Here is a 25,109-nt window from a genome sequence, read left to right on the forward strand (position 1 = left end):
CAACATGTAAGATACAAGGTCTTGAAACAATCTACTGTCATATCACGGAAAGCCACTGAATTCCTCAAGCTGTCTGAAACCCCTTGGAAGTAGTTGAGGGTATTGTAAAACAACTTCCCCTAGCATTGGAAAGCAACACCTTGCCGTTTCACCATATTTTTTCCGCCTCCAGCGAACCCTGTTCCTTCCGTACTCAGCTCTACCAATCCCCTCTCGACTTTGCTCTCTTTCTCCTTCTCCCCAGCTTCAGCACTCTTCTTTTTCTTAGAACGTCGACCAGGCGTTACATCCTCCTGGCAGACATAGCACCTCACAGTCTCGTCGTGAACCTCATCGTGCGCGCTCTTATCTGCGACTCGTTGAAATTTCTCGCTGCATGGCTTACAAAGGACATGCCCGCAAGGCTTCGCGAGCACGGCTTTTGTTGCGTTTGAGAGCGCCTTGTTGCAGCTGGGACACGTTCGCGTTGGCGCAGAAGCATCAACAGTTTCAGATCCGGCGGTTTTGGAAGGCTTGTCCTCGGCGAACTGGACGGTGACCAGAGACTTCAGTGTAAAGTCATGGGGTTGCTCTGCAGCAGCCGCAGGACAGGTCGGATGTTGCTTTAGCGGTTTGACCTCAGCTTTTTGCGACGAGGGTGTCTTGCCCGGGACCCAAAATGCAGGTAGCTCCGTGGAAGAAATGTCGCCCTTCTTCCTGCTCTTGCCGTTGCCGCTGCCCTTTGCGCCATTCGCTAGATCTCTGAGCTCACTTTCATCAAGCTCGAGTTTTCGCTTGACACCTTTGTTGCCGCCTTCAACGTCCTGCTCAATGGTGATTTTCCCATCTTTGCGATCGACAATGCGCTCTCCAAGTCCGCTCGACCGCACACTCAACCCAGCCTGCACTTTCTCGAATTCTTCCACAGCCCGGGCCTGAGCTTCAGCATCCTCGATCTGCTTCTCCTCATCGTCCTCAGCCTTTCGTTGCTCGGCTTCTTTCTTCAGGCGCTTAAGCTCCTTGTTCTGCGCGAGCAAATTGCTTACCGCGCATTCGCGGCAGAACAGGTGGCCGTGGCTAGGGCATGAAACCGGTTCGCGGGCGGGCAAAAGGCATAGTTGGCACGAGCCGAAAGGGAGAAATGAATCGCGCGTCAATCGGGTGGAGCGACTGCCCCACGTGCCTTTCAGTTCGTTGCGCTCGTGTGCAGTGAAGAAGGCGAGGGAGGTGTTTCTTTTGCCTGCTATGTAAGCGAATATTCGTAAGTAGAGGGTCTGAGGATGTCTTACTGTGTGCCATGATGGCCCTTGGAGAGCAATCGCTCAAGCGAAAAGTGCTGTGGCTGACTTTAGAGTGTTGTTGCATGTGCTCCGTGAGCCAGTCCAGACCACAGAAAGTGAAAGTGACGCGGGTGAAGGAACGTCATCCCGCTTGGCGACACGCTCGCGTCCGAGGCGTGTCGAAGTCAGCATTTACATCTCCATCTTCGTTCGTCTCTTTCTCATCAACGTTTCAATGGGACTATTATAACACCGGCTGTCTCAGATGGCAGCAGAAGAGCGGCCTTACGAGCCGCCTGCAACCACGCGCGCCATTTCCAATGCTACGATTGGGGCAGTCGGTTTCTTGTGCCGCAGCTTTTTATATGCCTTGAGCCGCACAGAAGTCCACGGCCTAGACCGGGTTCAGGCGCTTCTAGATGAAAGAGCCGATCCAGAGAGGAGGGAGAGAGGATTGATCACAGGTAGAGCGATGTCCGATCTCAATTCAATCAATTATGGATGTTGACTAGGCTGCAGTCTCAAATCATGTGAGCGTGTATGTACATCGTCGACATCAAAGGAAACTAAACTGAGGCTGAATCTTTGATTAGACTTGACGATCCTATAGTCTGGGGCGTGCTACCATTTCGATACCACTGGAATGCGAACAATTCGCGATGGAGTCTCGGGAGCCATGACATCTGCTTCAAGAAAGGGTACGGTATCCCAAATTAAATGCAGAGTGCCTGCTGAAGGGTGGGACAGGCAAAGCATATTAACGGAATTTTTCACTTATGGCAACACTCTGCCTATGCATCGCATTGCACATTCAAAGTACGGAGGCATCTTTCAGCCTACCATGACCCAGGTGATTCGACTACTAAGCGATCCGCACACCGCGTCGCCACAAATACAGAAGCTCAACGACGTAGAAGATGCAAGACCGTCATCACTACCGCCCACCGATCCCTTTTCTTCGTCAGAACTCACATACACAACCAACGGAGAGGACTCCTTCCCAGCACCATCTTTCTACCCCAGCCGACGCCACAGCTGGATCCACGTTTTCCCGGAAGGCAAAATTCACCAGCATCCGGACAAGATTATGCGCTACTTCAAGTGGGGCGTCGCACGCATGATTCTCGAGGCCGAACCCTGCCCAGACGTCATCTGCATGTGGATAGACGGGCCGCAGCAGATTATGGACAACGAGCGGACGTTTCCTCGACCTTTGCCCAGGCCCGGTAAGGACGTGTCAATCACGTTCGGCGAGAAGATGAACGTCGAGAAAGTCTTCGAGCCGTTCAGAGAGCGATGGCGCGCGCTGAAAGCCAAGTCGGAGCGCAAGCGGCTGGCTTTGGATGCTGGCGCACTGTCGAAAGACTGGAACGGCGAGCTTGGCGAGGTTCGGGATCAGGAGCTCAGGTACGGCGCGGAGGCCGTGCAGCTTCGGATAGACGTCACGCTAGCGGTGCGTGAGGAGGTCTTGAAGATCCGGAGGTCCACCGGATTGCCTGACGAAGACCCCAAGAGCTCACTAGCGGAGACGTGGCGTGAGGAAGGTAGTAAAGATAAGGCGGAGGGGAAGATGAGAGACGAGAGTGTTGTGAAGGACATGTGAGTTGCCGTAGCGCTGACCGATGAAACAATGAATTAGACTCAGGAACTGCAGTCAAACGTCTCAGCTGCTGTGACACTCGAAATCAGGAGAGCCGGGCTCTCTCACCAGAAGTCCGACGTTCGCATACTGCTCGCCACCACTACGAGGTCGGTGGAGAATGGCCACACCGTAAGAGAAACCAGTGCATGTCTGGCGTCAGCACTAAAGCAATAAATGTTAGGAAAAAAGGGGGGGGCCGAGTGGAAAGGCCTTGGCGCTCTTGCCCACGCATCTTGTGCTGCACACTGCTTTGACCGCACGAGCACAAAAGGCGGTATTGCTACCAAGTACCGAACAACACAAGCAACTGATTTTAGTGCCGGTAGGAATGCAAAAGCAACAAAATGCGGTGTCACTTCAGCCTCAGAAAATGTCATCATCACCCCTGTCAGCCCTGCATATGTAAGATAAAAGGTTGCCTTGTCGTGGTTGCCTCGTCCAAGCCTTTGGACTGAGGCCGCAACACTGCGTCGAGGACCCAATTAGCGATCCAAGAGGCAGGAGAATGCTGCGTGGAGGCACCCACGTCCTTAGACGACATGCGTCAACCCCGCATCAGGTGCAGGTCAATTACAATGGCCACCACGCGCCTCTCATGCATCCCCTTGCGGCCAGCCGTGTGGCCGTCCCATGCCGTGTGATGGAGTGCATCGTGCACAGGGACAAGCTCCGAATATTTTCACTAACCTTTTGTTGAAGATTGTGGGTCGCTGACTTCGTGCAGCCAGGGTCTCCACCGGTGTGTGAGTTAAATGCAGTCCAGTCGAACGACTCACCACTATCGCTCACGTGCACACATGGACAGACCATCCTTTAGTGTCGGCCACTGCCAGAAGCCGCCGCGCCCGCATGAACTCGTCTGTCGAAAGTTTCAGTTGGAACTGGTAAGCGCGCTGCATATCCAACCCTGTCGGAAATTGACGCATTGTCGATCGAATGGCACCGCGTTTCGCGTCCCAGGCTGACCGAAAACTTGCACGTCGACGGCAAGTTTTCGATCACGCTCCCATTGCTCTGACTGATAGGTGTAGCGATCCGGCCAAGCATTCGTGCGGCGAAAGGGGTCTGCAGAACTCAGGGTGTTCTTAGCGCTTATGTGGGTGATCCTTTTCGTTTCGATATTGTCACCCGCCAACCTTGGGTAGAACTGATCGGCCAGTACGCGATGCTGTAGGACGGACTGGGCACATGTTATGGTGCCTTCACTAGCGTCGATAGGGATCTCGTTGTGCCTCTAAGCATGGCGTGCGGGAGATGCCTGAGATGCGCTGGCGTCTTCCCGCGGTCAACATCGCAAGACCCACGCGAGCCTCACATGGCTGCGTCAGGCCGAATGCTGTATGTCTACCGTGCCGAAGTACAGCTCAACGATTTTGACCGCTCGGAAGCAATTGTTCGCTAATGCGGAAATGGACAGAACGATGCCTTCCGTCAGGCGACCATAGCTGTTCGAGCGTGAAAGGCATTGCTTTCGCCTGCCCTAGCGTTTCACGCTCAGGACTACAATTGCCAATGTCAGACATACTCACTGGCCCGAACGCTCGGAACGCAGTGGCCATATGCGTCAACCTGCCGGTACAGCGAGGACCACCTTGCTATTGGGCGCCTATACCGATCGTGTTTCGCCACAAACGTCGCTGGCAAGTGACGAGTGACGCGAGCATGTACCACCATAGACGACCATTCTGTTGAGCCGTGACGCTCATAAAAGGCCTCAAACGTCTGCTCCTGCCTGTCGCTTCCACTCCATTGTCCACATCAAACGAGCCGAATCTACTCGGAATAGGAACAAGGTCTTGCCTTACACCTGCCCTACCTTAACATCTGGGCTAATCCGGAGAATATCCCGCTCGCTGAACCGTCCCAAATTGTCGCTGTTGCAAGTTTCGACTGGCGCAATGCCAAACAGCAAAGGACAATCAGCATCGAACAAAGGATCCAATCCTGATGGCAAAGCGGGAACGAGGTCGAGTCATCAACCGATTGAGTCGAAAGGCGTTCCAGCAGACAAGACGGTAAAGTTGCCCATTCAAACCGGCTATTCTGGCAGCATGCTAAGCCATCAAGATCCCGAAAAGTAAAGATTCGAAAGCCCTGGAGAGCGATATGTTGGAACGCGACAGAATCCAAGCCTGGCTGAACAATGACGAAGACCACCTCCAATGTTGGCTCAGCCAGGGCGTAAGCAAGAGATCAAAATGATAATAGTAGGATTCACACTCGGGTCGAGGCAAGCAGCGGGAACAGCTATTTCTACCATCGGGGAAGTTGTCCAATTACATTTGACGTTGTCTTTCTTACCTTATCGTCGAGATTATGTTGGAAATACCCAAAGATGCTCTCCAAAATGTTTAATTAACATAAATGAAAAGAAAAAGTCTCGAATCATGAAATGGTGAGATGGCCGAGCGGTCTAAGGCGCTAGCTTAAGGCAACATCAATCGATATGTCTGGAATCGCTAGTCCGAAAGGGCGTGGGTTCGAATCCCACTCTCATCAACATTCTCTTTTGGCCACGTCCCAAGGGTCGATACAATTCTTTTGCTTCCTGACCTGACGCGAATTTATCAGTATGGCAGGAGCTTTTGGTCGAGCCTTGGCGGTGCTACTTGTCTAGACACGGAATCCTTGCCGCCGGGCTAACTTTCTGCCGCTGACGCGAACGCAACATCAGAGACGAAGGAACAGGGGCATCATCAGACTGCTCAAGCAGCCTATGCCAAAATGTTCGGCATATAGCCTAAGGTTTTGAAAACTTACCATGGGGTTCATTTGCGAGAGATTCGTGATCCTTAGCTACAGATAGCGTCCTCGGGGCCGGAGGGAGCAGCTCAGCGAATCGTGCTCCCCTAGCCGCCGACCGTGCGAGCCTGATACAACCAGAGTATTTAGCGAATCGCGGTATCGCTCAAAGGCAGCTAACGTGCGGCGCTACGGTGCGGCTCACTAGCATGAATGACCCGGTTTCGTCTTCCACGGATTCAACGTTACCAATACCGAGGTACGTCAGGACACGAGACACACATTACCCTTCGAAACAGACATGATGGCCTCGAACGCAACAAATGTACCCGAGCTCCTACCAGACATTCTACTGCATGTGTTTGAGCAGCTCGCCGGTCATAGCGAGACTCTTCTGAATGTTAGCCTCACTTGCCGTGCCTGGCGTTCACTTGCTTTGCCTTCCGTCTACAAGGTGGTGGATGTCAGCTCCCACAACAATGGGCGACAGCCTCAGTGCGAGGACGAAGACGTCTGGCCCATGATATACGCAGACTACGACGGCCAATTTCGGCCAGACAATATGTTGCCCCGTCAGCGGGCTTTCCTTCGACTCCTCACCGACAAGCCCCAACTCGCAAGCTACGTGAAGTCCTTCACATGGACTCTCGTATGGGTAGATGATGACGGGTACGATCTCACAGAGATAGACCGCCAAACTTGGAGCGTGTTCAGCAAGATGGTCAATGTCACGCACCTAGATCTAGCATCCCTGCACCATGTACACTACGACGAATACGTTCGCCAAAATCCTACAAAGCTTTTCCCTAAAGTGAGAGACCTCAGGCTCCTGGGATCGATCCACCGCGGCCTGGCCAGAGCCATCATTACGTCGCTCAATCCATGCAAGCTTCGGAGATTGGATATGGACTACCTCATGGACGAAGGTGCCTTCCCCAATGGTGAGCTCATGAGCGGAGATTTCGCAAAGGCTCACGCTCACAACGCGAGGTCGACCAATCGAATCCGTGGACGGCCCAATTTTAATGCCACAAGCAGCTCAGATATCATTCACGACGACTTAGTCCTGCGTCAAGAGACTGGACAAGCATTTATCTTTCCCGGACCCATGTGGCTGCCCCTACATTTTCTTTCAACGCAGGCGCTGGACTCACTTACACATCTACAAGTCAAATTGAGCCCTTTCTCAATGGAGTTCGATTTGCGGAACTATCACATGCTGTTTAAACAAACGGCCAGACTTATCGTCAAGGTCAGTCAAAGTCTGGAATCTCTCGTTATCGTGTTCGGACAGGCCCGATCCTTGTTCGATGATCGCAGACCTGCAAAAACTGGGCTTCGCTGTGGGACTGGGAGCTTCTTCAGGACAATGTGCTACTACCCATGGTGCGTCAAAATGGCGCAATTGTTTTTGGAGCAACAGCTCGCTGCGCTGAATGAGAACGCGTTCCCGCGGCTGAAACAAATACGCTTCGAAGGATTCACTTTCCTCAGAGACGAACATGAAGCCGATGAAGCTGCATTTGCAGAGCTTTTCCAATCGATTCAGGACTGCAGGTTCAACGGCGCAACTTTTACTGAGATCTCTAGTGAGGACGATCGACGCAGGTTTCAAGGGCACGATGGTGGCGAGGACAAGGCTGGCGAATTCACAGACCTCCTGTCAAGCAGTTGAGGACTAATCATATGAGCGGATCGTCCATTTCGATGCGGCAGAACGCCCTTGGAACTCTTCAACTTCATGTGGCTGCCGTGTAGACATCTGGCCGAGATTCTATGATGTCGGCCTGCTGTTCACCAGGAGAAGGCCATGCGTGAGAAGTACTGCGTGCTGTGGAATATGGAGGCTGTCAGAGAAGGCTTGATGTAGTTCCGCTACGCAAGGTTAATCACGTTCTCTCTCAGTAGGTAGATACCTATGCGGATAGATGTGGAAGTCTTCTGTGCATAAACATACAGCTATTGCTTCTCTTGGCAAGTCGATCCTCGATGTGGCTCAACTACGTTCGTCTCCGAAGCCCTCATCTCAGAAACAGCCTATTTAAAGCCTCCATACGTACTGCCTCGATCACCGCTGGGTCACGGCATGTGGTCCACGTGCCTACGCGTTGCCCAGAGCGCACGGTGGCAGAAGTTTGTGGAGATCAGGACCGTCGGTCCACACAGCAAAACTCGTGTGCGCCACAATTCAAGGGACTTACCCCGCATCGCCTCCATCTTCTTTCCACACGGCACTTCCAGACTTCTCATTGATGGAAGAGATTAATGAATCAGGTGACCGATGTTCGTGGCACATCAGCTGTGTAAAGGCCACAGTACCTCAATCAGCTATTGCAAGAGCCGCATCTGGAACGCCCTTGTACTGGAGAATAGGCCCGAGGTGACCGGAACTCTATCACTGCTCGGTCGAGTAACGGCTTATGGAAAGCTGAGGGGCTCTGGGTTAGGGCTAACGTTATGTACGAACTTACGTCTCAACCAAGAGGCAAGCAACGATTTTTTGGCGGTCGCGACTAAGACCACCCGGCCTCCTTGAGCGATCTTCCACTTACATCGCGTACACATCCTTTGATCACTCGTGGCCACTGGCGTGTTGATGCCGCTGGCCAGCGCATCGGAGGCAGCGTGACACCGAGAACTACAAGCTTTTCTCAGATGCCGACGACACCATCTATGCATTATTCATCGCCGAGGACCATGTCGTCCTACCATGGCTCAAACGGACATCAAGGAACTCAAGGCTCGGATTCCGACGTCTTGTCTTACACGAGCGATGAAGTCGCCAACCAGGGAATGCTCACCGACCAGGTTGTCGGATCCGGTGGCAACGACATGGCTTCGCCCAAGGAGAGCAAAGGAACCCGCAAGACTACGGACCTTTCTTCGATGATCCCTCAGACTGTCCAGAGCTTGAGTCGCTGGCCGGTTGTCATGGACTCCTCGCCTTGGGCGGCATATATCAGCCAGAACTCCACGCCGCTGACTCAGACGCGGACGAACGACGAAGGCGTCACCGATGGCATGGAGGCCAGCGCAGGATCGACTCTGAGTCTGAAGCAGTGCATGGCATTAGTGGAGCGCTACTTGGAGACCTCGAATATGGAGAATCCCATATTGGATCCCGTTCGACTGCGCCCGCTGGTGTCGCAAGCGTATCTAAGCAATTTCAGGTTGAGCATAGAGTCATGCCTTGCTCTCTTGGTGTGCGCCAATGGTGCCATCTCTTCTCCATTTGGAGCTGAGCCTGGACCGGAGCGGACTGCGGACTACAAGCTGGCGGATAAACTGTATCGCTTCGCAGAGCAGCGCCTGGGAATGGCGTTTACCACTGGCAGTGTAGCAGGAGCTCAAGCGCTGTATCTCAGCGGCGTCTTCCATATGTGTAAGTGATGCGAACCAGTGATTCGGATCGGCTGTGTCTGAGCCACTGCTGCGAACGAAGCTATTTCCACATCTTATACTGATCACGTCGTGCAGGTCGCTTACGTGCATTCGAAGCTTGGCAAATGTATCATGCTGCCCTTTGCGCGTCGCAGAAGTTCTCTTTCGTCACGAACGCCGTGACTCCGTGTTCAGTCGGACCGGACAACTTCTCGCTCGAAGAGCGCATTTACTGGTCGTCCTGGAAATCGGAGGGCGAGCTTCGATGGGAACTAGGTCTGCGAGACTTCGACAACAGAGCAATAAATCACCCACCCTTCTTCCCCTGTCCGCCTGACGGCCAGAACGACGAGCAGCAAAGGTCCTGGTTCTTCTATCTATCCGAAATCTCACTCTGGAGAAATCACTTCGGAGCCGAGCAGGAGCTACACCGCCTCGCACACGAGAAGAACTGCAATCCCCTCGACGAACTGAAGCTCAAATTCGAGGACCTAGAGCAACAAATAATCGATTGGCAACAGTCCCTCGCCCCGCCGATTCAGATCGGCAGATTAGACGCGGACGCCGGACCCGAGATGGACTTCCTGAAGTATCTTCTCAAGACGCAAGCCGGCAACTACTACGAACTCATCACGTGGCCGTTCATCAGCGCGGCCGTCCGAGATGGGAAGCACGTCGACGCGAGAGTACGCGCTCTGATCGCGAAAGGGCTCGGCTGGCACTGTCAGCGCCTGACGATATACACCCAGGGATTCTACCATCGCCACCGGGGGACGTGGTTGATGCAGAGGCGGTCGATCCGTAGCGCACTGCTGATTCTGGCCGCTTCGCTTACGCCCGAGATCGAGGACCTGCTACCTTACGGCTGGCCCGAGAAGATCCACGCGGTGGTGACGATGCTGCTGCGCTGGTCGGCTGAGATCTGCGATGCTGATCAGCATGCGGAATTGCTTTCGTCGCTGCTGGAGAAGTACATGTACGAGCACCAGTGAAGGGCTCCGCTTTCAACTTGCCCCTTGCGGCGAACCAGACGTATCTATAGGACGGGATAATATCAGATCTAATGACGATGGACAATCATCTGTCTCGCGCCTTTGCCGCCTGCAGCTGGGACTATGCGGCAGTAATGCTATACTTAATCCTCCGTTTACAACGAATACGAGACGGCCAGAGCTGACATGGACGTGGGATACTATCTTCACAATGGCAGGACCAGGCATGATATGACGACTATGAATCCCATCGCAACCTGTCCAACGCAAATTATGTGGAAACCCACAACTTTCGGAGCCCAGCAGCACCACCACAACAAGGGCCTCTTTGACTGCAATGCGCCGTGGTCCGATCGAACACCTGGACCGAAGCTTGAATAGGCAATCTAATTATGCAATGATGGATGTAACAATGGTGACGAATTTGGAACTAGTGGTGGCAGGACGGATTCGTCTTGAGTTCTAAAACTCTACGGGCATCCCAGGGCAAGGACATTTAGAGAGAACTGTAGGTGTAGAATAATGTCTATCTGGGTGCATATTGCAAGCTTCACTCGCCTTAATCGCATATATCCAGAGCTAGCAAAAATGTCGTACTGTCCTCGCAGGTCACAAATGCACCATTGAGGAAGCCTTCATTCGAGCTTGCGCAGGATAGTCGCAATTCCAACGAGACTTCCTGGACACGACTGCCCGTGAGAAATATCAGAATATGACTGACATTAAGTGTGAAAAAGATGCATTCCCAGAATCATGCGAGATGCTTCATTGTCGCGAGGAAGGAGGTAAGATTGATGAGTGAACAAGGGTAGCTAGGGTTAGGGTTGGGGCTCCGGAATCTCACCAAGCGGTCAACACCTGGCGTTGTTCTCAGAATTGCAACATAATATTGCTGACAGCGAACAGTCCGTGCAGTGTAGTAATAAATCTATCATCATGATGAGGTTTATATGCATCTACACTAGGGTGACCAGCTGGAACACCATCAAGCGTCTCGGAGAAGGGATCAAGTCAAACTATCTCATAACGAAAATAGTCACCAATCTATCTGTCATGTGTACCATACCAAAGTCTATATAATCCATTAAATCGCGAACAATGCTCCCAAAAGAACAAATGCTGCCCGGTCAAAATGCCAGAAAAGGGGTATCGCTTGTAGCCCAAAAGTCAAAGCAATTCGTGTCGAACAAAAACCCTCAAATAAACAGTTCCACCAAACCAATCGAACGGTTCGAGAAAAAGCGCAGAAAAAACGCCACGTGTGCCCATGCAAGATGCAGTCGTGAATGCAAGAAAGAAAGAGAAAAGCCGAAAATTCCTCCACCCATCTCCTCTGCTCGATCAGAAATCACAGGAAGCAGATCACCAGCCCCAACACTGCGACCGCGAGCGTCGAAGCAGCCTCCCTGCCGCCACCAGCCGCAGCGCCCGACTTGCCCGTCTCTTCAAACGAAAAGCCGCCAGATGTCTCCGTCGGGTTGGCATCGTCGCCGTCGCCGTCGCCATCACCGCCATCCGTCGTGCTCGCCTCGCGAGTCTGGAATGGCCCCGGCAGCGGCGACACGGTGGCGGTCTCCCAGGTGCCGGCGTCGCCAGAGACGGTGGTCGGGTAGGAGGTGCTGATGGTCGTCTGCTGGGGCTGCGGGACGTCGGATGGCGCCTGCTCGGGATAGTCGCAGAGGCCGGAGCCGTAGAGTAAGTCGCTAGGGAAGAGGACTTTGGGCTCGCCGGCGGCCATGTGCAGGGTGATGGCGCCGGAGTCGTTGACGGTGTACTCCTCGCAGGCGATGAGGTCGGTTACGGAGGCGTCGGGACCGTAGCTGTGGTTTGGCAGGTCGAGGTCGTGGGGTTCGCTGGCCTCGCCGTCGTTGGTGAGGACGGTGATGATTTGCGAGCCATCGATGCCTTTGCGCAGGGCGATGGTGCCGCCTTCGCTCCAGACGGCGTAGTGGTTGAAGGTGGTGTAGTTGTAGGAGGTTTGGATGACGTGGTGGCGGATGGTGTTGAGGCGCTGCACGTGCAGGTACAGCGGATGGCTGGTGTTGTAGCCGGAGAACCAGAGGGGCGCGCGGTTGATGTAGCCTTTGGTGCCGCCGTTTTCGTGCTGCTCCTGGCCTGCGTAGATGATGGGGATGCCATCGGAGAGCATCGTCATTGTGATCACGTTCTTGGCCAGAGCCATGTCGGCGGTCTGGTTGGCGAATCGAGCAACATCGTGGTTCTGTTTCGAGTCAGTGTCTGTGCGAACCTGGTATGCTCGGTCCGAAGCGGACTCACCTCACTGAAGCTGCCCATGGTAGTGGGATCGTCGCAGTTCGCCTTTGTGGAGTTGATCGCGTTGATGATGCCATCCATGGGGACACCCGGAGCAGCGAAGGCGCGGATCATGGCGTAGTAGTTGGCGTAGTTGAAGACGCTGCCAATGGTCTTCTCCCACTTGCATGACCTTTCAGTGCTCTCGGTCATGACCTCGCCGATGGCGAAGACGCCGGCGGACTCCATGAAACTGGGGAAAAACTCGGGCTCGATGTGGAGAACAGTATCGATTCGTAAGCCATCAATGCTGTAGTTTGAGACCATGCCCTGAATCCAGTCGCCGAGCATCCGTTGCACCACCTCATCTTCAGTACGAAGGTCTGGCAGGGGAACCTTCTTGCTGTCGCCCAGCCAGCACTCAATCGCATCTCCGTTCTCGGTGTAATCTGAAATCAAGCAGAAGTCGTGGTAGTACTTCTCGTCGTCGAAAGGATGCAATTCGCTGTAGTCGATGTGCTTGGCCGAGCCATCCCAAGCCATGTGGTTTGTGACAACGTCCAGCATCAGCAGCATGCCGCGGGAGTGCACATCCGAAATCAGATTTTTCAAGTCATCCTCGGTGCCGAACTTATCATTCAAGGTGTACAGGTTCTGCTGCCAGTAGCCGGCGTACGCGTCTCCCAGGGCAGTGCGCTCGGGGATTTGACCAACGACAGGCGATATCCAGACGGCATCGAAACCCATGCCCTGGATGTAGTCCAGGTTGTCCTGCAGACCGCGCCATGTGCCGCCGCAGGTCCGGCCCATGCCGGGCTCACAGTGAATGTGGTCGGTTCCATTCTCAATGGCAAACCTATCGGTCATGACCTGGTAGATAGAACGTGTCCGCCACTCATCCTTGCTAGCGGCCAGAGAAGGAGCGATTAGATTTTGAAACACAATAGCGGAAACCAAACAATGCTTCAACAGCGATGCAACGAGCGTAGCAGCCATTTCTGGCTAGAGTAGACACAGCAAAGAAGCTCCCGCGACTGCAGGATCAACGACGCAGGGCCAGACGAGGCGGGAGGCGCATGGTGGTATACCCATGGCCCGGTCACAACAACAGCAGCCTCTGCACGACTCTGACGACAAGCCGGAAGACGGGGCAGAGCGACTAGGGCCGATCTGGAGGCCATAGTAGCAAATCCCCCGTGCACGTTTGAGCGGCGTGAACAGTTTCGTCGCATCTCCCGGCCGCAAGCGCGCGTGGAATTGATTTGCCAACGTCACCAGCGAATTTCCGGCCACTCTAGCGGACGCGGTGCGCTGTCCGCGGGGCCTAGCTGCGCACAGAGGCCCAAGAGGCAAACACCGCAGAGCAACGAAGCAGGATTTGTTAGTTATCGAACTGCCTGGCGTGCCTGAAGATCCACGGCGATGGAGTTGTTGGGCGGCACGACGGCACCAGCGGCGATGATCGACAGCACCGAGTGGGTGGCAGCAGGGCTGAGGCGCTGCATTTTCTGTACGCGGCATGTCAAGGTTTACCAGAAACCAGACTGTGCGAGGGATTTCTCCATCGCGATCGCGGGCTGGGTTTCTTCACATCTCCACAGGCACGGGAGCTCAATGCAAATTGATTTGTGTTCCTGCTTCTGGGGAAGCATGTGGCTCTCACGGTGTGCCGGTTTGCGGTTCCTGGGACCGCTCTATGTACTAATTGCCGGCTCTTGGGCGGCCGGCCAGCATCCGCGTGGCTGCGATTGCTGTGAGGTGCGGAGGGCTGGCGAAAATGGACGCACGAACGATGCGCGCAAATTTGCCAAGTACGCCAACTCTCTAGCAGCGCTGTGCCTGACGGCCCTGACGGGGAGGAGGGATGTGCACTGCATTGCAATCCAGCGGGTAATCGAGGTGAAGCATAACAGCTCGCTTAGACGGCGCAGTGACACGACGTTGAGACGGAGAATTGCTGCCGGAGAACTCTATAGCATAAGGCATTTTGCGCAGAGATGGCGCTGATGTCAAGGTCTGCGGTCTGGGACGAAGCTGCGCAACCTGAGGCTGAGGGATGCCTGCGGCACCAAAGCTTGGCAGGGCATCATTGGCAAAACGCGAGAACGCGTGGACTCGCAGGTAATTGGCCTCCCATCGCCTTCGTATTGGGTTTCGGACACGTGTCCGCTATCTCGTGAAGGCTGCTAACTTTCGATAGAGCAAGTCACTCAGCAGGGCTGGCCGATAACGCTAGATCAACCAGCTTCACGCTGACTGTACGGCGGAGCCTGCAGACGAAAGCCTGCGTGCCTGCGTGCCGACCTTGAAGTCACCACAGATCACGAAGCTAATGAATTCAACATTGGCCTAGGTGCATCGGATCTGTCGGCCATCACGGGAGTGGCAATGATGCCATTCCTCTACAGCATATGCTCCATCGTGCTGGCCGTTCCCCATCTCCTAGCGTTCATGCTAGCATTTGCACCAAGTGGACTGCTTCTTTTTTGAGTGCACCGCCGTTCTGGAAGCCCGCATGCGCAAGATCGTCAACACCGGTGTTTGCGGAAGTAAAGGACCTTGTCCTCGCGCTACAGATACAGGAGGCAGGGCAAGCAGCCCAAGATAGATGAAACGTGGGATGGAGCACTCCTCAATTGCATACAGGCGGAGCACCAGGCGGCGTCAAAGATAATGTTGACATGATTCTGCATCAGCGAAGACAAACTGCCGCCAACAGCAGCCGAAATCTGTAGCCGACGCCTTGCGGAACCTTCAAGCTTGGCTATGGATGTTGGCAGGAAATAGGAGGCTACACATAACGGGCGCGCCACAGCGACAGAGGTGAGCGATCATCGGCGAGCCGAGTGCCAACTCCGCGCGTTGGTGGAGACCTGTAGATACTGGAAATTGGGCCGCATGCGCGATAATGCAAGACGGCCACTCTCTGGCCTAGCCGGCTGGAAGCTTACCGACCGTTAGAAGCACTGCACCTTCTTTGCCACACAGGCACACCAGGGTGTCGGAGAGCCGGCGTAGGGCTGGCGACACAGCCGGTGTTGGCGCCCACCTGAATCAATTGCGTGCCCAACCTCGATATTTCAGCGGTGAAGCGGTACCCGGCGTACCGGTGGATCAGTGCAAGACCTCGGTGGCAGGCGAGATGGAGACATGCCGCATGAGGCCAGGCACATATACACACGTGCAGACGCGATAAGAAACACAGGAGGAAGAGCCGAAGAGGCTTGTCCGAGCCACAGACGCAGGAACAGAAGCGAGAGCTGCAGCGGGCTGCGCTGCGACTCGCCGGACACGGCTGCGGATCTCGATGCTGCAGTAGCGCGCGCAGGCACGCGCAGGCAGAGGCTCTAGAGAGCGTTGAAGGACGATCTAAGGCGCCACGAGCTGTCAGCGCGGCTCCCTCAGTTCGTTTGGCTCTCGGGGCGGGGCGTCGTGCGGCAGCGGGCAGGGCAGCTGGGTGGTGCTAGCCGCTCAACGGGGGGTGGCGCGAAGTCATTTCCATGGCGCGAGAGTCTTCATGTCTCGAGTGCGCCAGGGGGCTCTTCGGCTCATCTCGCGCCCTCGCCGCCCCCCTGCGCGTCTGCCCGCCTGCTGGATGAGGGAGCGTCGGTGGCTGATCAGGCGCTGTGCCTCCCGCCGGCAGCCGCCCTGCGACAGGCCGCCGTGCACCGCGCCTCCCGGCGCCATGACGCGCCTCCAGATGCCAATGCCCTGCGGGTTCTGTGTACTGTGTACTGTGTACCTCAGATGCTGCACCCACACGCGGCCGCAGTGCGTCTGCAGCGAGAAACCCCAGCCCTCAGCGACGGGCCCGAGTCTGCGGCCGCCGGCGCCAATGGCACAGCGCCCGATTACACACAGCGTCATGGCCGGCTCAGTCTGGATGAAACGCCTAAAGCGCGCTGGCCGGCGGCCTCGAGGGAGTCGAGGCGTGCAGCGCTCAGGGGACGTTGCGGCTCTGCTCCACCGCACCGAGTCTCGCGAGGGCGGCCCACCAACGGCGACCAGCCTGCCCGCCTGCTGTGCTGCCCGCCTGCTGTGCGCCAGGCTCGCCGCGACGGGCGACGAGTCGACGACACTGCCAATCACGCCGTCCGGCCGCCGCTCCACCGCGTCGCGATTGAATCAGGGGACGCGCTGCTGCGCTGCAAATAGGACTGCGGCCGGCTGCCGGGCCCGCTAGCACCAACCGCCGCGCCGCCAACGCTTGTCGGGCGATCGCTATCAACAGACTTTTGGCCCTGCCACACTAGCCTCCCGTGTGCCTGTCAGGAACACCGCGCTGGCCGGCCATGCTTCCGCCAGTGCTGCAAGGCTCCCACGCCTTGCCGCACAGGGACAGACTTTTCGTGATGCGGACCTCCGAAGGACAGCCCGCTCGTATACGGGCGTCGCTGCTACTTCCCGCACCGCCACTCTGCTATTCTCCTCGCCCTCGACCACTTTCCCACCGGCCCTCCCCTGGTCTCCTTGGCTGCGAGCGGTTCACCATTCGCGCCACCCGTTTCCGCTGGCCTCTGCGTAGCCCCACCGCCATCTGGGATCTGTAGTGCCTGCTCCTCTCTCTCTCGCCGCCGCAGCGCCTCTCCACCCCTATCACAACAAAACTTCCTAGCTGTCCACTCCCTCGTTCTTCCGACAGCACCTCTACCACCCAAACACCTGGCGTGTTGGCCCGCTCGCTTCTGCACGGCTTTCGCCAAACGACACTCTTTTACTTCTGGATTCTTAATGCTAATCGACTGAAGCGACGTACCACACCCAGCGAACAGCAGCCACCCGGCGCTCACGAGCGGCCGACCGGTCCATAATGTTTCGACCATGGCTTCTGCCGCTGGCTCTCCTCTCCACCACAGCCACAGCCTCGTGGGTCGATGAGAGAGAGGCGCCCTGGAACCTCAACGCCAATGCAAACGCGAAAAACCCCATGGAATACGAGATCTCGTGGCCCGGCCATGAGTACTTCAAAAGTCCCGAGAACTGGCGAATGCCTTTCTACAGCTTTTTCGTCGACAGATACGTCAACGGAGACCCCACAAACGACGACGCAAACGGCACAGCATGGGAGACGGACCCCAAAGCCACCCAGCTCCGCCATGGTGGTGATCTTCAGGGCATTGTAGATTCTCTTGATTACATCCACGGCATGGGTGTTCGTGGTATCTACTTGGCGGGCAGCTTGCTCATCAACAGACCCTGGGAGATGGACTCTTTCAGTCCCTACGACCTGACTATCTTGGACCACCACTTCGGCAACGTCACGCAGGTTCGTGATGCCATCTCTAAAATCCACGAAAAAGGCATCTGGGTCGTCATGGAGAACACCTTCGCTACCATGTCCGATTTGCTTTCCTTCGAGCAGTACCCCAACAGCAGTGCGCCCTTCAGCTGGACCGAATACGACGTTGAGTACAAGTCCACCACCGTGTACCGCGACTTCAACATCTCCAACGAGTTTGACGCGGACTGCCCCACGGAGTTCCCTCGCTGGTGGGACCAGAGTGGACACCTTTACGACGACGTGAACATGACAAAATTCAAGGGCTGCATGGAGAGTGATTTCAACCAGTTCGGTGATACGAGTGCTTTTGGCACGTACCCCGAGTGGCAGAAGCAGCTCTCCAAGTTCGGTGGTGTGCAGGACCGTCTTCGTGACTGGAGACCCAGCGTGCTCGACAAGATCAACAAATTCTCGTGCATGTGGATTCAGGGCCTCGACATCGACGGCTTCCGTATGGATAAGGCCATGCAGATCACGGTCGACTCGCAAGCGAACTTCTCCCACGCCATGCGTGAGTGTGCAAGGGAGGTGGGCAAGGATAACTTCTTCATCCCCGGTGAAATTGTCAACGGCAACACCAACGGTGCCATCTACATCGGAAGAGGAAAGGAGCCCGAGATGGCGTATGACAACAAGACAGCAGCTGTCTCGCAAACTGACTCCGACTATATCCGCGACGACCAGCACCATGCTCTGGACGCGGGCGCTTTCCATTATTCCTTCTACCGCTCGCTCATGCGTTTCCTTGGCCTTGACGGCAACCTTCTCGCGGGTTTCGAGGCGCCCACCAACTTTGGCGACCAATGGGAGACCATCATGAAAACCAACGACATGAGAAACGCATACACGCAAAAGTTCGACCCCCGCCACATGTACAGTGCCTCTAACCAGGACGTTCTTCGCTGGCCTGGTCTCATCAACGGCACTGAGCGTCAAATGCTCGGCACTTTCTTGACGGCCATGGTGATGCCCGGTATTCCCATGGTCAACTGGGGTGAAGAGCAAGCATTCTACGTTCTGGACAGCACCGCTCCTGACTACATCTTCGGTCGTGCGCCCATGTCGTCCGCTCAAGCGTGGCAGATGCACGGCTGCTACAAGGTTGGAAACAAGAACTTGAACAACTGGCCAGTGGACAGCTCCCTGCACGCGTGCAAGGACGACAGCATTTCGTTGGATCACAGAGACCCTTCGCACCCTCTTTACAGAACTTACAAGCACTGGTTTGAGCTACGCAAGCGCTACCCTGTGCTCAACGACGGCTGGGACTTCACCGAAATCTCCCAGCAGACGGACGAGTACACCATGCCTGGTTCTTGGGGTACCCCCACTATTCACGGTCTCTACAGTGCTGTTCGCGCTAGAATGCCAGCAATGGAGAACCAGGACTTCTCTGATCTCGAGGACGCGGACAATGGATACTGGGGCAACCAGGCCGTCTGGGTTCTTTACTCCAACCGCAACTACACCGAGGAATATGTCAGTGAGTGCAGTGATGACCGCAGCGCCATCGGCTCTCCTTACCCCGTGAACACGACTGTTCGCAACCTTTTCTACCCGTTCGAGACGTACGAGATTCTCGAGGAGGCGGCCATCAACTTCGAGCTGGAAGGCTCCTCCATGATGGCTGGCTGCTTGCACTCGATCAAGATGGAACCTTACGGCTGGAAGGCCCTGGTTCCCATTGGTAACTGGACCAGGCCCGCCCCTTCGGTCAGCAAGTTCTTGCCCGGACATGACCAGCGCATTTTGTCAAACACTGCCGCGGATCAGCCTGATCAGATCGACATTGAGATCCGTTTCACCGACGAGATGAACTGTGACTCGGTCAGACAGAACCTGGCCTTCGACTCCGTTACCGAGTATCCTGACCAGAAGATCAATGTCGACCGTGACGCCATCAGATGTGAGGTTCTTCCCAACTCCCCGGTCTTTGAGACCAACTACACCGGTCCAATGCCTTCTCACTGGCACTTCACGACAACACTCACAAACGTCTACGATGGTGTCCACACCATCACCCTCAACAACATCACAAACCAGGAGGGCAATGCCACCACCGGAACCACAGACAACTTCATGTTGCGCATCGGTCAAGCCGACAACCCTCTGGTCTTCCCCAAGACAGCCAACTACAGTGACAACCTCCTCTTCAAGGAGACCACGCAGAAGCGTGACGCGTCTATTACCCAGGGTGATGGGCTCTTTGTACACCACAAAGCCGCTGGTGCCGATAAGTGGCGTTTCACCATGTCTTTCGGCGCTGTCTGGTCCGAATGGCTCGACTACCAGCCCGGAAACCAGTCTCTGCACGACCTGACTTGGACTGGTCTGGACAACCAGAAGTGGGAAGGCGAGCACGTTCGTGTGCAGTACTGGTCTCAGAAGACCGGCAGCTCTGATCACGTCATTGAAGGTAACGTTCACGGTTCGGACTTGCCTCCCAGACGCTACCCTCACTTCTTCATCCACGGTTCGTTCAACAAGTACGGATACGATGCTGGTCTCGAGAACAAGATGAAACAGATGGACAACGGCACGTGGATGTACGACTTTATGACCGAGTGGCCTACTCAATTCCAGCTGAACGGTTGGGGCATGGCAGACAACGGCCAGCCCGATCTGAGTATTGCCTTGGGTGATGTCAACAACGATACAGTCCTCGACCGTATCAGCCCGGTGTCTCTGCAGGGCGCTGTCACCAACATTACGAACCACGGACCGAAGTCTCCCCACTTGGCCTGGCGAATCCTGTTCGATGATGGTACCATGAACTACTACCTGGTCCCCGTCGGCAACCGCTGGGTTCAGCTCGTCATTTGGATCCTGCTCGCGACCATTCCTCCTGCCACTGCCTGCCTTTTCGTCTGGCTGTACATTGGCGCTTTCTATGGCGTCAAGTTCAACCAGATTGGTCTTGGCCCTGAGAAGAAGAGCTTCCTCGGTGCCTTCAAGCGCCGCAATAAGCTTGACGAGAAGAACAGCGACGCCGGTACCCCCGGCCTCAGCCCCAGCATCTCTCCGACCATGGATCAGCGCGGCTCTGTCATTCAGGACAACTTCGGTGGCGCTGGCGCGATTGTCGAGGGCAAGCGCCGCTGCGTCCTCATTGCCACTATGGAGTACGATATCGAAGACTGGAAGATCAAGATCAAGATCGGAGGTCTTGGTGTCATGGCTCAGCTCATGGGTAAGAACTTGCAGCACCAGGATCTTGTCTGGGTTGTCCCCTGCGCTGGTGGTATCGACTACCCTGTCGATACTCCCGGCCTTCCCATCGACGTGACTATTCTCGGCCGCACGTATGAGGTCCAGGTCCAGTACCACAAGCTCAACAACATCACCTACATGCTTCTCGATGCCCCCGTCTTCCGCAGGCAGAACGCCAAGGAGCCCTACCCGGCTCGTATGGACGACTTGGACTCCGCCATCTACTACTCTGCCTGGAACCAGTGTATTGCTGAGGCAATGAGGCGTTTCCCGGTTGACCTTTACCACATCAACGATTACCACGGCACCATCGCCCCTCTCTACTTGCTTCCTGACACCATTCCCTGCTGTCTGTCACTCCACAACGCTGAGTTCCAGGGTCTCTGGCCCATGCGCAACCCTCGCGAGGTTGAAGAGATCTGCTCCGTCTACAATCTTCCGGAACCTGTTGTCCAGCGTTACATCCAGTTCGGTGAAGTCTTCAACTTGCTCCACGCCGGTGCTAGCATTCTCCGTATTCACCAAAAGGGTTTCGGTGCCGTCGGTGTGTCCAAGAAGTACGGCAAGCGTTCCTGGGCTCGTTACCCCATTTTCTGGGGTCTCAAGAAGATTGGTTCTCTTCCCAACCCGGATCCTACCGATATTGCTGAATGGGACAAGAAGGTCGCGGACCCTAACTCCGTCTCGGTCGACCAGGTTTTCGAGTCTGGTCGTGCTGGTCTGAAGCGTCAGGCTCAGGAGTGGGCTGGTCTTGAGCAGCGCGCCGACGCCGACCTCTTTGTCTTCGTCGGTCGTTGGTCCATGCAAAAGGGTATCGATCTCATTGCAGACGTTTTCCCCGCTGTCCTCGAGGCTCACCCGCACGTCCAACTTCTCTGTGTCGGTCCTACTATCGATCTCTACGGTAAATTCGCTGCTCTGAAGCTCGACATCATGATGCAGAAGTACCCTGGTCGCGTCTACTCCAAGCCCGAGTTCACTGCTCTGCCGCCCTTCATCTTCAGTGGAGCTGAGTTCGCCCTCATTCCTTCTCGTGACGAGCCTTTCGGTCTGGTCGCCGTCGAGTTCGGTCGTAAGGGTGCCCTTGGTGTTGGTTCTCGTGTCGGTGGTCTTGGTCAAATGCCCGGCTGGTGGTACACCATCGAGTCCACGACGACCAAGCATCAAATGCATCAGTTCAAGATGGCTATCTCTGGCGCCCTGAAGTCTAGCTACGAGACACGTTCCACCATGCGTGCTCGTTCCGCCAAGCAGCGTTTCCCTGTTGCCCAGTGGAAGGAGGACCTCGAGATTCTGCAAACCGCCTCTATCAAGATTCACAAGAAGCGCATGCAATACGTTACCGCGAAGCACACTGGTATGGCCTCTGGCACCAACAGCGGTTGGGCCACTCCCAATCTCCCTGGATGGATGACTCCTCGCAGCGGCGCCAACACCCCCAGGGGTACTGGTACACCCGTTGCCAGCAGGCCCAACACTCGCCCATCGTCTCCCACGCGTCCCGAGATTCCCGCCAACGGTCAGCTCTCGCTTGGTATGCGTCAAGGTCCCGGCCACATTGCCGAGGAGCGCTTCCCGCGTGGGAACGTGCCTAGCTACTACTCTCAGTCCACTCCTGCCCCGATCTCTGAAGACGGCCCGACTCCCGAAGAAGAATACATCTCGCAAGCTCAGGTCGACGAGGCCAGACGCCAGTCTCGCCTTGGCGGTGTCAACGACTTCCATTTCGACCTTCGTGACGGCACTGCTAACCGCGGCGACCAGACTCCCGGCGCTCCTGGCTACAACTCGTACTTCTCGCCCGCTGGAACTCCCGGTGCCCAGACCCCGAACAACGGCAGCTACTCCTTCCTGGAGCACCCGCACACTCCTGTCCGTGATGGCATGCTTTCTGGCAACGTTTCTGGCACCCAGACTCCTCTCAGCACTGAGCGTGTCGTCGACGAGAAGTCCGACAAGACCCAGCAGGAGCTTACGCCTTTCTTCGAGGATACCACTGGTCTCTACATGAGGACTTTTGAGAAGATGCTTGGCGACCTCAACGGCAAGAACTCTGAGAAGGAATACTGTATTGAGGAGTACCTCGAGAAGTCCGAGAAGGCATGGTTTAACCGTCTCCACCAGGCCAAGATGAACAAGGTCGGTACCGCCGGTCACTCCAAGGCTGTCACCCCGGCTGGCTCAATCTACGAGGGCGTCGAGACCGAGGAGCCCGTCAGTCAATTCTTGCTTCCGGAGAACTACGAGCCCCCGACCGGTGTCAAGCGCATGCTCAGCATCAAGATCGGTGAATGGCCTATCTACACCCTCTTCCTTGCCCTTGGTCAGATTCTGGCTGCCAACTCCTACCAGATTACTCTCCTGACGGGTCAAGAGGGTCAGACTGCCACCCAGCTGTACTGCATCGCCTCCATCTACCTTGCTTCTTCCCTTGTCTGGTGGTACATCTTCCGTCGCCTGGCTTGCAAGTTCGTCATGACGCTGCCTTGGTTCTTCTACGGTCTTGGTTTCTTCCTGCTCGCCTTCGCGCCCTATGGTGCGTCTCAGATTGCCCGCGCCTGGGTCCAGTACGTCGCCACCGCCAGTTACGCCATTGGCTCCGCTGCTGGATCCTTCTTCTTCGCTCAGAGTTTCGGTTCCACTGGTTCCGCGCCTGTGAAGGAGTGGGCTTTCCGTGCTTGCGCTATTCAGGGAACTCAGCAGATCTACGTTATTGGCTTGTGGGCTTGGGGCACTGCCCTCACCGACGCTTCTTCCAATGGTAGGAAGACCAACTACGGCTGGCAGATGACCGTCATCGGCGTGCCTATTGCCCTGTTCCTGTGGGCCATTGGCGCTCTCCTTTGGATTGGTCTCCCTGACTTCTACCGCCAGAAGCCTGGTGGACTGCCGTCGTTCTACAAGGCTGCGCTTCGCAGGAAGATCGTAGTGTGGTTCTTCATCGCCGTCTTCATCCAGAACTTCTTCATGTCCGCGCAGTTCGGTAGGAACTGGTCTTACCTGTGGTCGAGCCAGCACGCACCGACCTGGGCCGTTGTCTTGCTCGTCATCCTGTTCTTCGTCGTTATCTGGATCGCCCTTCTGTACACCTTCAGCAAGCTTTCGAACTCTCACAGCTGGATCCTCCCCATGTTCGCTGTCGCGCTCGGTGCTCCGAGATGGTGCCAGATCTGGTGGTCGGTTTCCAACATGGGCTACTACGTGCCTTGGGCTGGCGGCCCCGTCGGCTCTGCCATACTTGGTCGCGTTCTTTGGCTCTGGCTCGGCGTGCTCGACTCTCTTCAGGGTGTCGGTATTGGTATGCTCCTGCTGCAGACGCTCACCCGTTTCCACATTACCTTCGCGCTCGTCGGTGCGCAGGTCATTGGTAGTATCGGCACCATCATCAACCGTGCCGACGGTTTGAGCTCGACTGGACCGCTCCCGTACTACCCGTCCCTTGCCTACAACATCAGCGAGGGCCTGAGCTACGCCGGCTTTTGGATCTGCCTTATCTTCCAGCTGATCGTCTGCGTTGGATACTTCGCCTTCTTCCGTAAGGAACAGCTCAGCAAGCCCTAAACGCGCACCCAGACCCCAGACCGCGAGGGCGCAGCACAACCTTCCTATTCGACAAATGTCATTTTATGCTGTACATATCTTTTCTTACCCCTCCGGGATTGCGGAACAGCCCGCATTCAAAACCGGACACGATCTTGCATACGATGACTTCCGACAAACCGGAGCATCTCACTGGCGTCGGAACACTACAATTCTTTCGTTGTTTTTGCTGCTTTCTTTTTGAGAAGCTTTTCGATCTTTTCTCTTTTCTGATTTCTACTTTTTCTGGACGTTCTGGCATGTTCTGTTTGCAAACCTGCAATGCGAAAAAAGAAGTTCTTTCCGTCTTTACCACAGCCACTTTCTTTCCCTTCCAGTCTCAGCTTCTCCTTCGCGAGTAGCAGACGCACACGCTGTCACACCACCTCAGCAGCGGGGGAAACGAAACGACCGACAAAACCGATCAACTTTTCGCGAGATACACAATACGCAGGCCTGCTTTTTGCCGATATGGATATGTGGTGGGGGGCCTTTGCCCGGAGACAATTATTGAATAATAGATGACAGACATATAGAAGGGGGCGAGGATTCTTCACTGGCCGACACCCCCGGGGTTCGAAGCGCTCGACCTGTTCAACTTTTTATTTCTTTTTTGGGAGAAATACACGTCTGTATGTATGGTGGGGTGAGGAGGTGGGAGGAAATACTATTATCATCGAAATCATCATCATGTACATATCTATCTGTCTATCTACCAGGCTCTGAAACTATCTCTTGCAAAAAATCCCTCTCGTTACTGTTCCTACACC

At 55.5% G+C, this 25,109-nt stretch overlaps 6 protein-coding genes across 6 annotated transcripts; 4 read left to right on the forward strand and 2 right to left on the reverse strand.

Moving 5' to 3' along the window:
- Window positions 1-119: 119 nt before the first annotated feature.
- WHR41_02421 (uncharacterized protein) lies at window positions 120-1,319 on the reverse strand (the record flags this gene model as incomplete). The annotated part of the gene is made up of 2 exons (XM_069371027.1): window positions 1,269-1,319; window positions 120-1,219 (listed from the first exon to the last, which is right to left on the reverse strand). The coding sequence occupies exons 1-2, from the start codon at window positions 1,276-1,278 to the stop codon at window positions 120-122; spliced, it is 1,110 nt and encodes a 369-aa protein (XP_069231946.1). The 5' UTR covers window positions 1,279-1,319.
- A 73-nt stretch (window positions 1,320-1,392) lies between these two features.
- WHR41_02422 (uncharacterized protein) lies at window positions 1,393-3,261 on the forward strand. Its single transcript, XM_069371028.1, has 5 exons — window positions 1,393-1,723; window positions 1,779-1,797; window positions 1,853-1,957; window positions 2,007-3,030; window positions 3,083-3,261. The coding sequence occupies exons 1-4, from the start codon at window positions 1,525-1,527 to the stop codon at window positions 2,860-2,862; spliced, it is 1,179 nt and encodes a 392-aa protein (XP_069231943.1). The 5' UTR covers window positions 1,393-1,524; the 3' UTR covers window positions 2,863-3,030; window positions 3,083-3,261.
- A 2,683-nt stretch (window positions 3,262-5,944) lies between these two features.
- Window positions 5,945-7,318, forward strand: WHR41_02423 (uncharacterized protein; the record flags this gene model as incomplete). Its single annotated transcript, XM_069371029.1, has 1 exon — window positions 5,945-7,318. The coding sequence occupies one exon, from the start codon at window positions 5,945-5,947 to the stop codon at window positions 7,316-7,318; it is 1,374 nt and encodes a 457-aa protein (XP_069231944.1).
- Window positions 7,319-7,882: 564 nt separating this feature from the next.
- On the forward strand, window positions 7,883-10,564 carry WHR41_02424 (uncharacterized protein). The gene is made up of 2 exons (XM_069371030.1): window positions 7,883-9,025; window positions 9,121-10,564. Exons 1-2 carry the CDS (start codon window positions 8,299-8,301, stop codon window positions 10,014-10,016), a joined length of 1,623 nt encoding a protein of 540 aa, XP_069231949.1. The 5' UTR covers window positions 7,883-8,298; the 3' UTR covers window positions 10,017-10,564.
- An 800-nt stretch (window positions 10,565-11,364) lies between these two features.
- On the reverse strand, window positions 11,365-13,486 carry WHR41_02425 (uncharacterized protein; the record flags this gene model as incomplete). Its single annotated transcript, XM_069371031.1, has 2 exons — window positions 12,294-13,486; window positions 11,365-12,237 (listed from the first exon to the last, which is right to left on the reverse strand). Exons 1-2 carry the CDS (start codon window positions 13,263-13,265, stop codon window positions 11,365-11,367), a joined length of 1,845 nt encoding a protein of 614 aa, XP_069231950.1. The 5' UTR covers window positions 13,266-13,486.
- Window positions 13,487-17,079: 3,593 nt separating this feature from the next.
- WHR41_02426 (uncharacterized protein) lies at window positions 17,080-24,321 on the forward strand (the record flags this gene model as incomplete). The annotated part of the gene is made up of 1 exon (XM_069371032.1): window positions 17,080-24,321. The coding sequence occupies one exon, from the start codon at window positions 17,080-17,082 to the stop codon at window positions 24,319-24,321; it is 7,242 nt and encodes a 2,413-aa protein (XP_069231947.1).
- Between the last annotated feature and the right edge of the window lie 788 nt (window positions 24,322-25,109).

Source organism: Cladosporium halotolerans (genome assembly GCF_011745625.1).
Source record: "Cladosporium halotolerans strain TM138-S3 chromosome Unknown Sca6, whole genome shotgun sequence".
In the NCBI taxonomy this organism is placed as follows: Eukaryota; Fungi; Ascomycota; class Dothideomycetes; order Cladosporiales; family Cladosporiaceae; genus Cladosporium; species Cladosporium halotolerans.

Excerpts from the sequence above, each read along its gene's own strand:
- WHR41_02422 (XM_069371028.1), top strand. The coding sequence starts at position 1,525 with ATGGCAGCAGAAGAGCGGCCTTACGAGCCGCCTGCAACCACGCGCGCC. Across the intron at positions 1,958-2,006 it reads GACATCTGCTTCAAGAAAGG|GCAAAGCATATTAACGGAAT; the intron begins GTACGGTATCCC and ends AGGGTGGGACAG.
- WHR41_02424 (XM_069371030.1), top strand. The coding sequence starts at position 8,299 with ATGCCGACGACACCATCTATGCATTATTCATCGCCGAGGACCATGTCG. Across the intron at positions 9,026-9,120 it reads CAGCGGCGTCTTCCATATGT|GTCGCTTACGTGCATTCGAA; the intron begins GTAAGTGATGCG and ends CACGTCGTGCAG.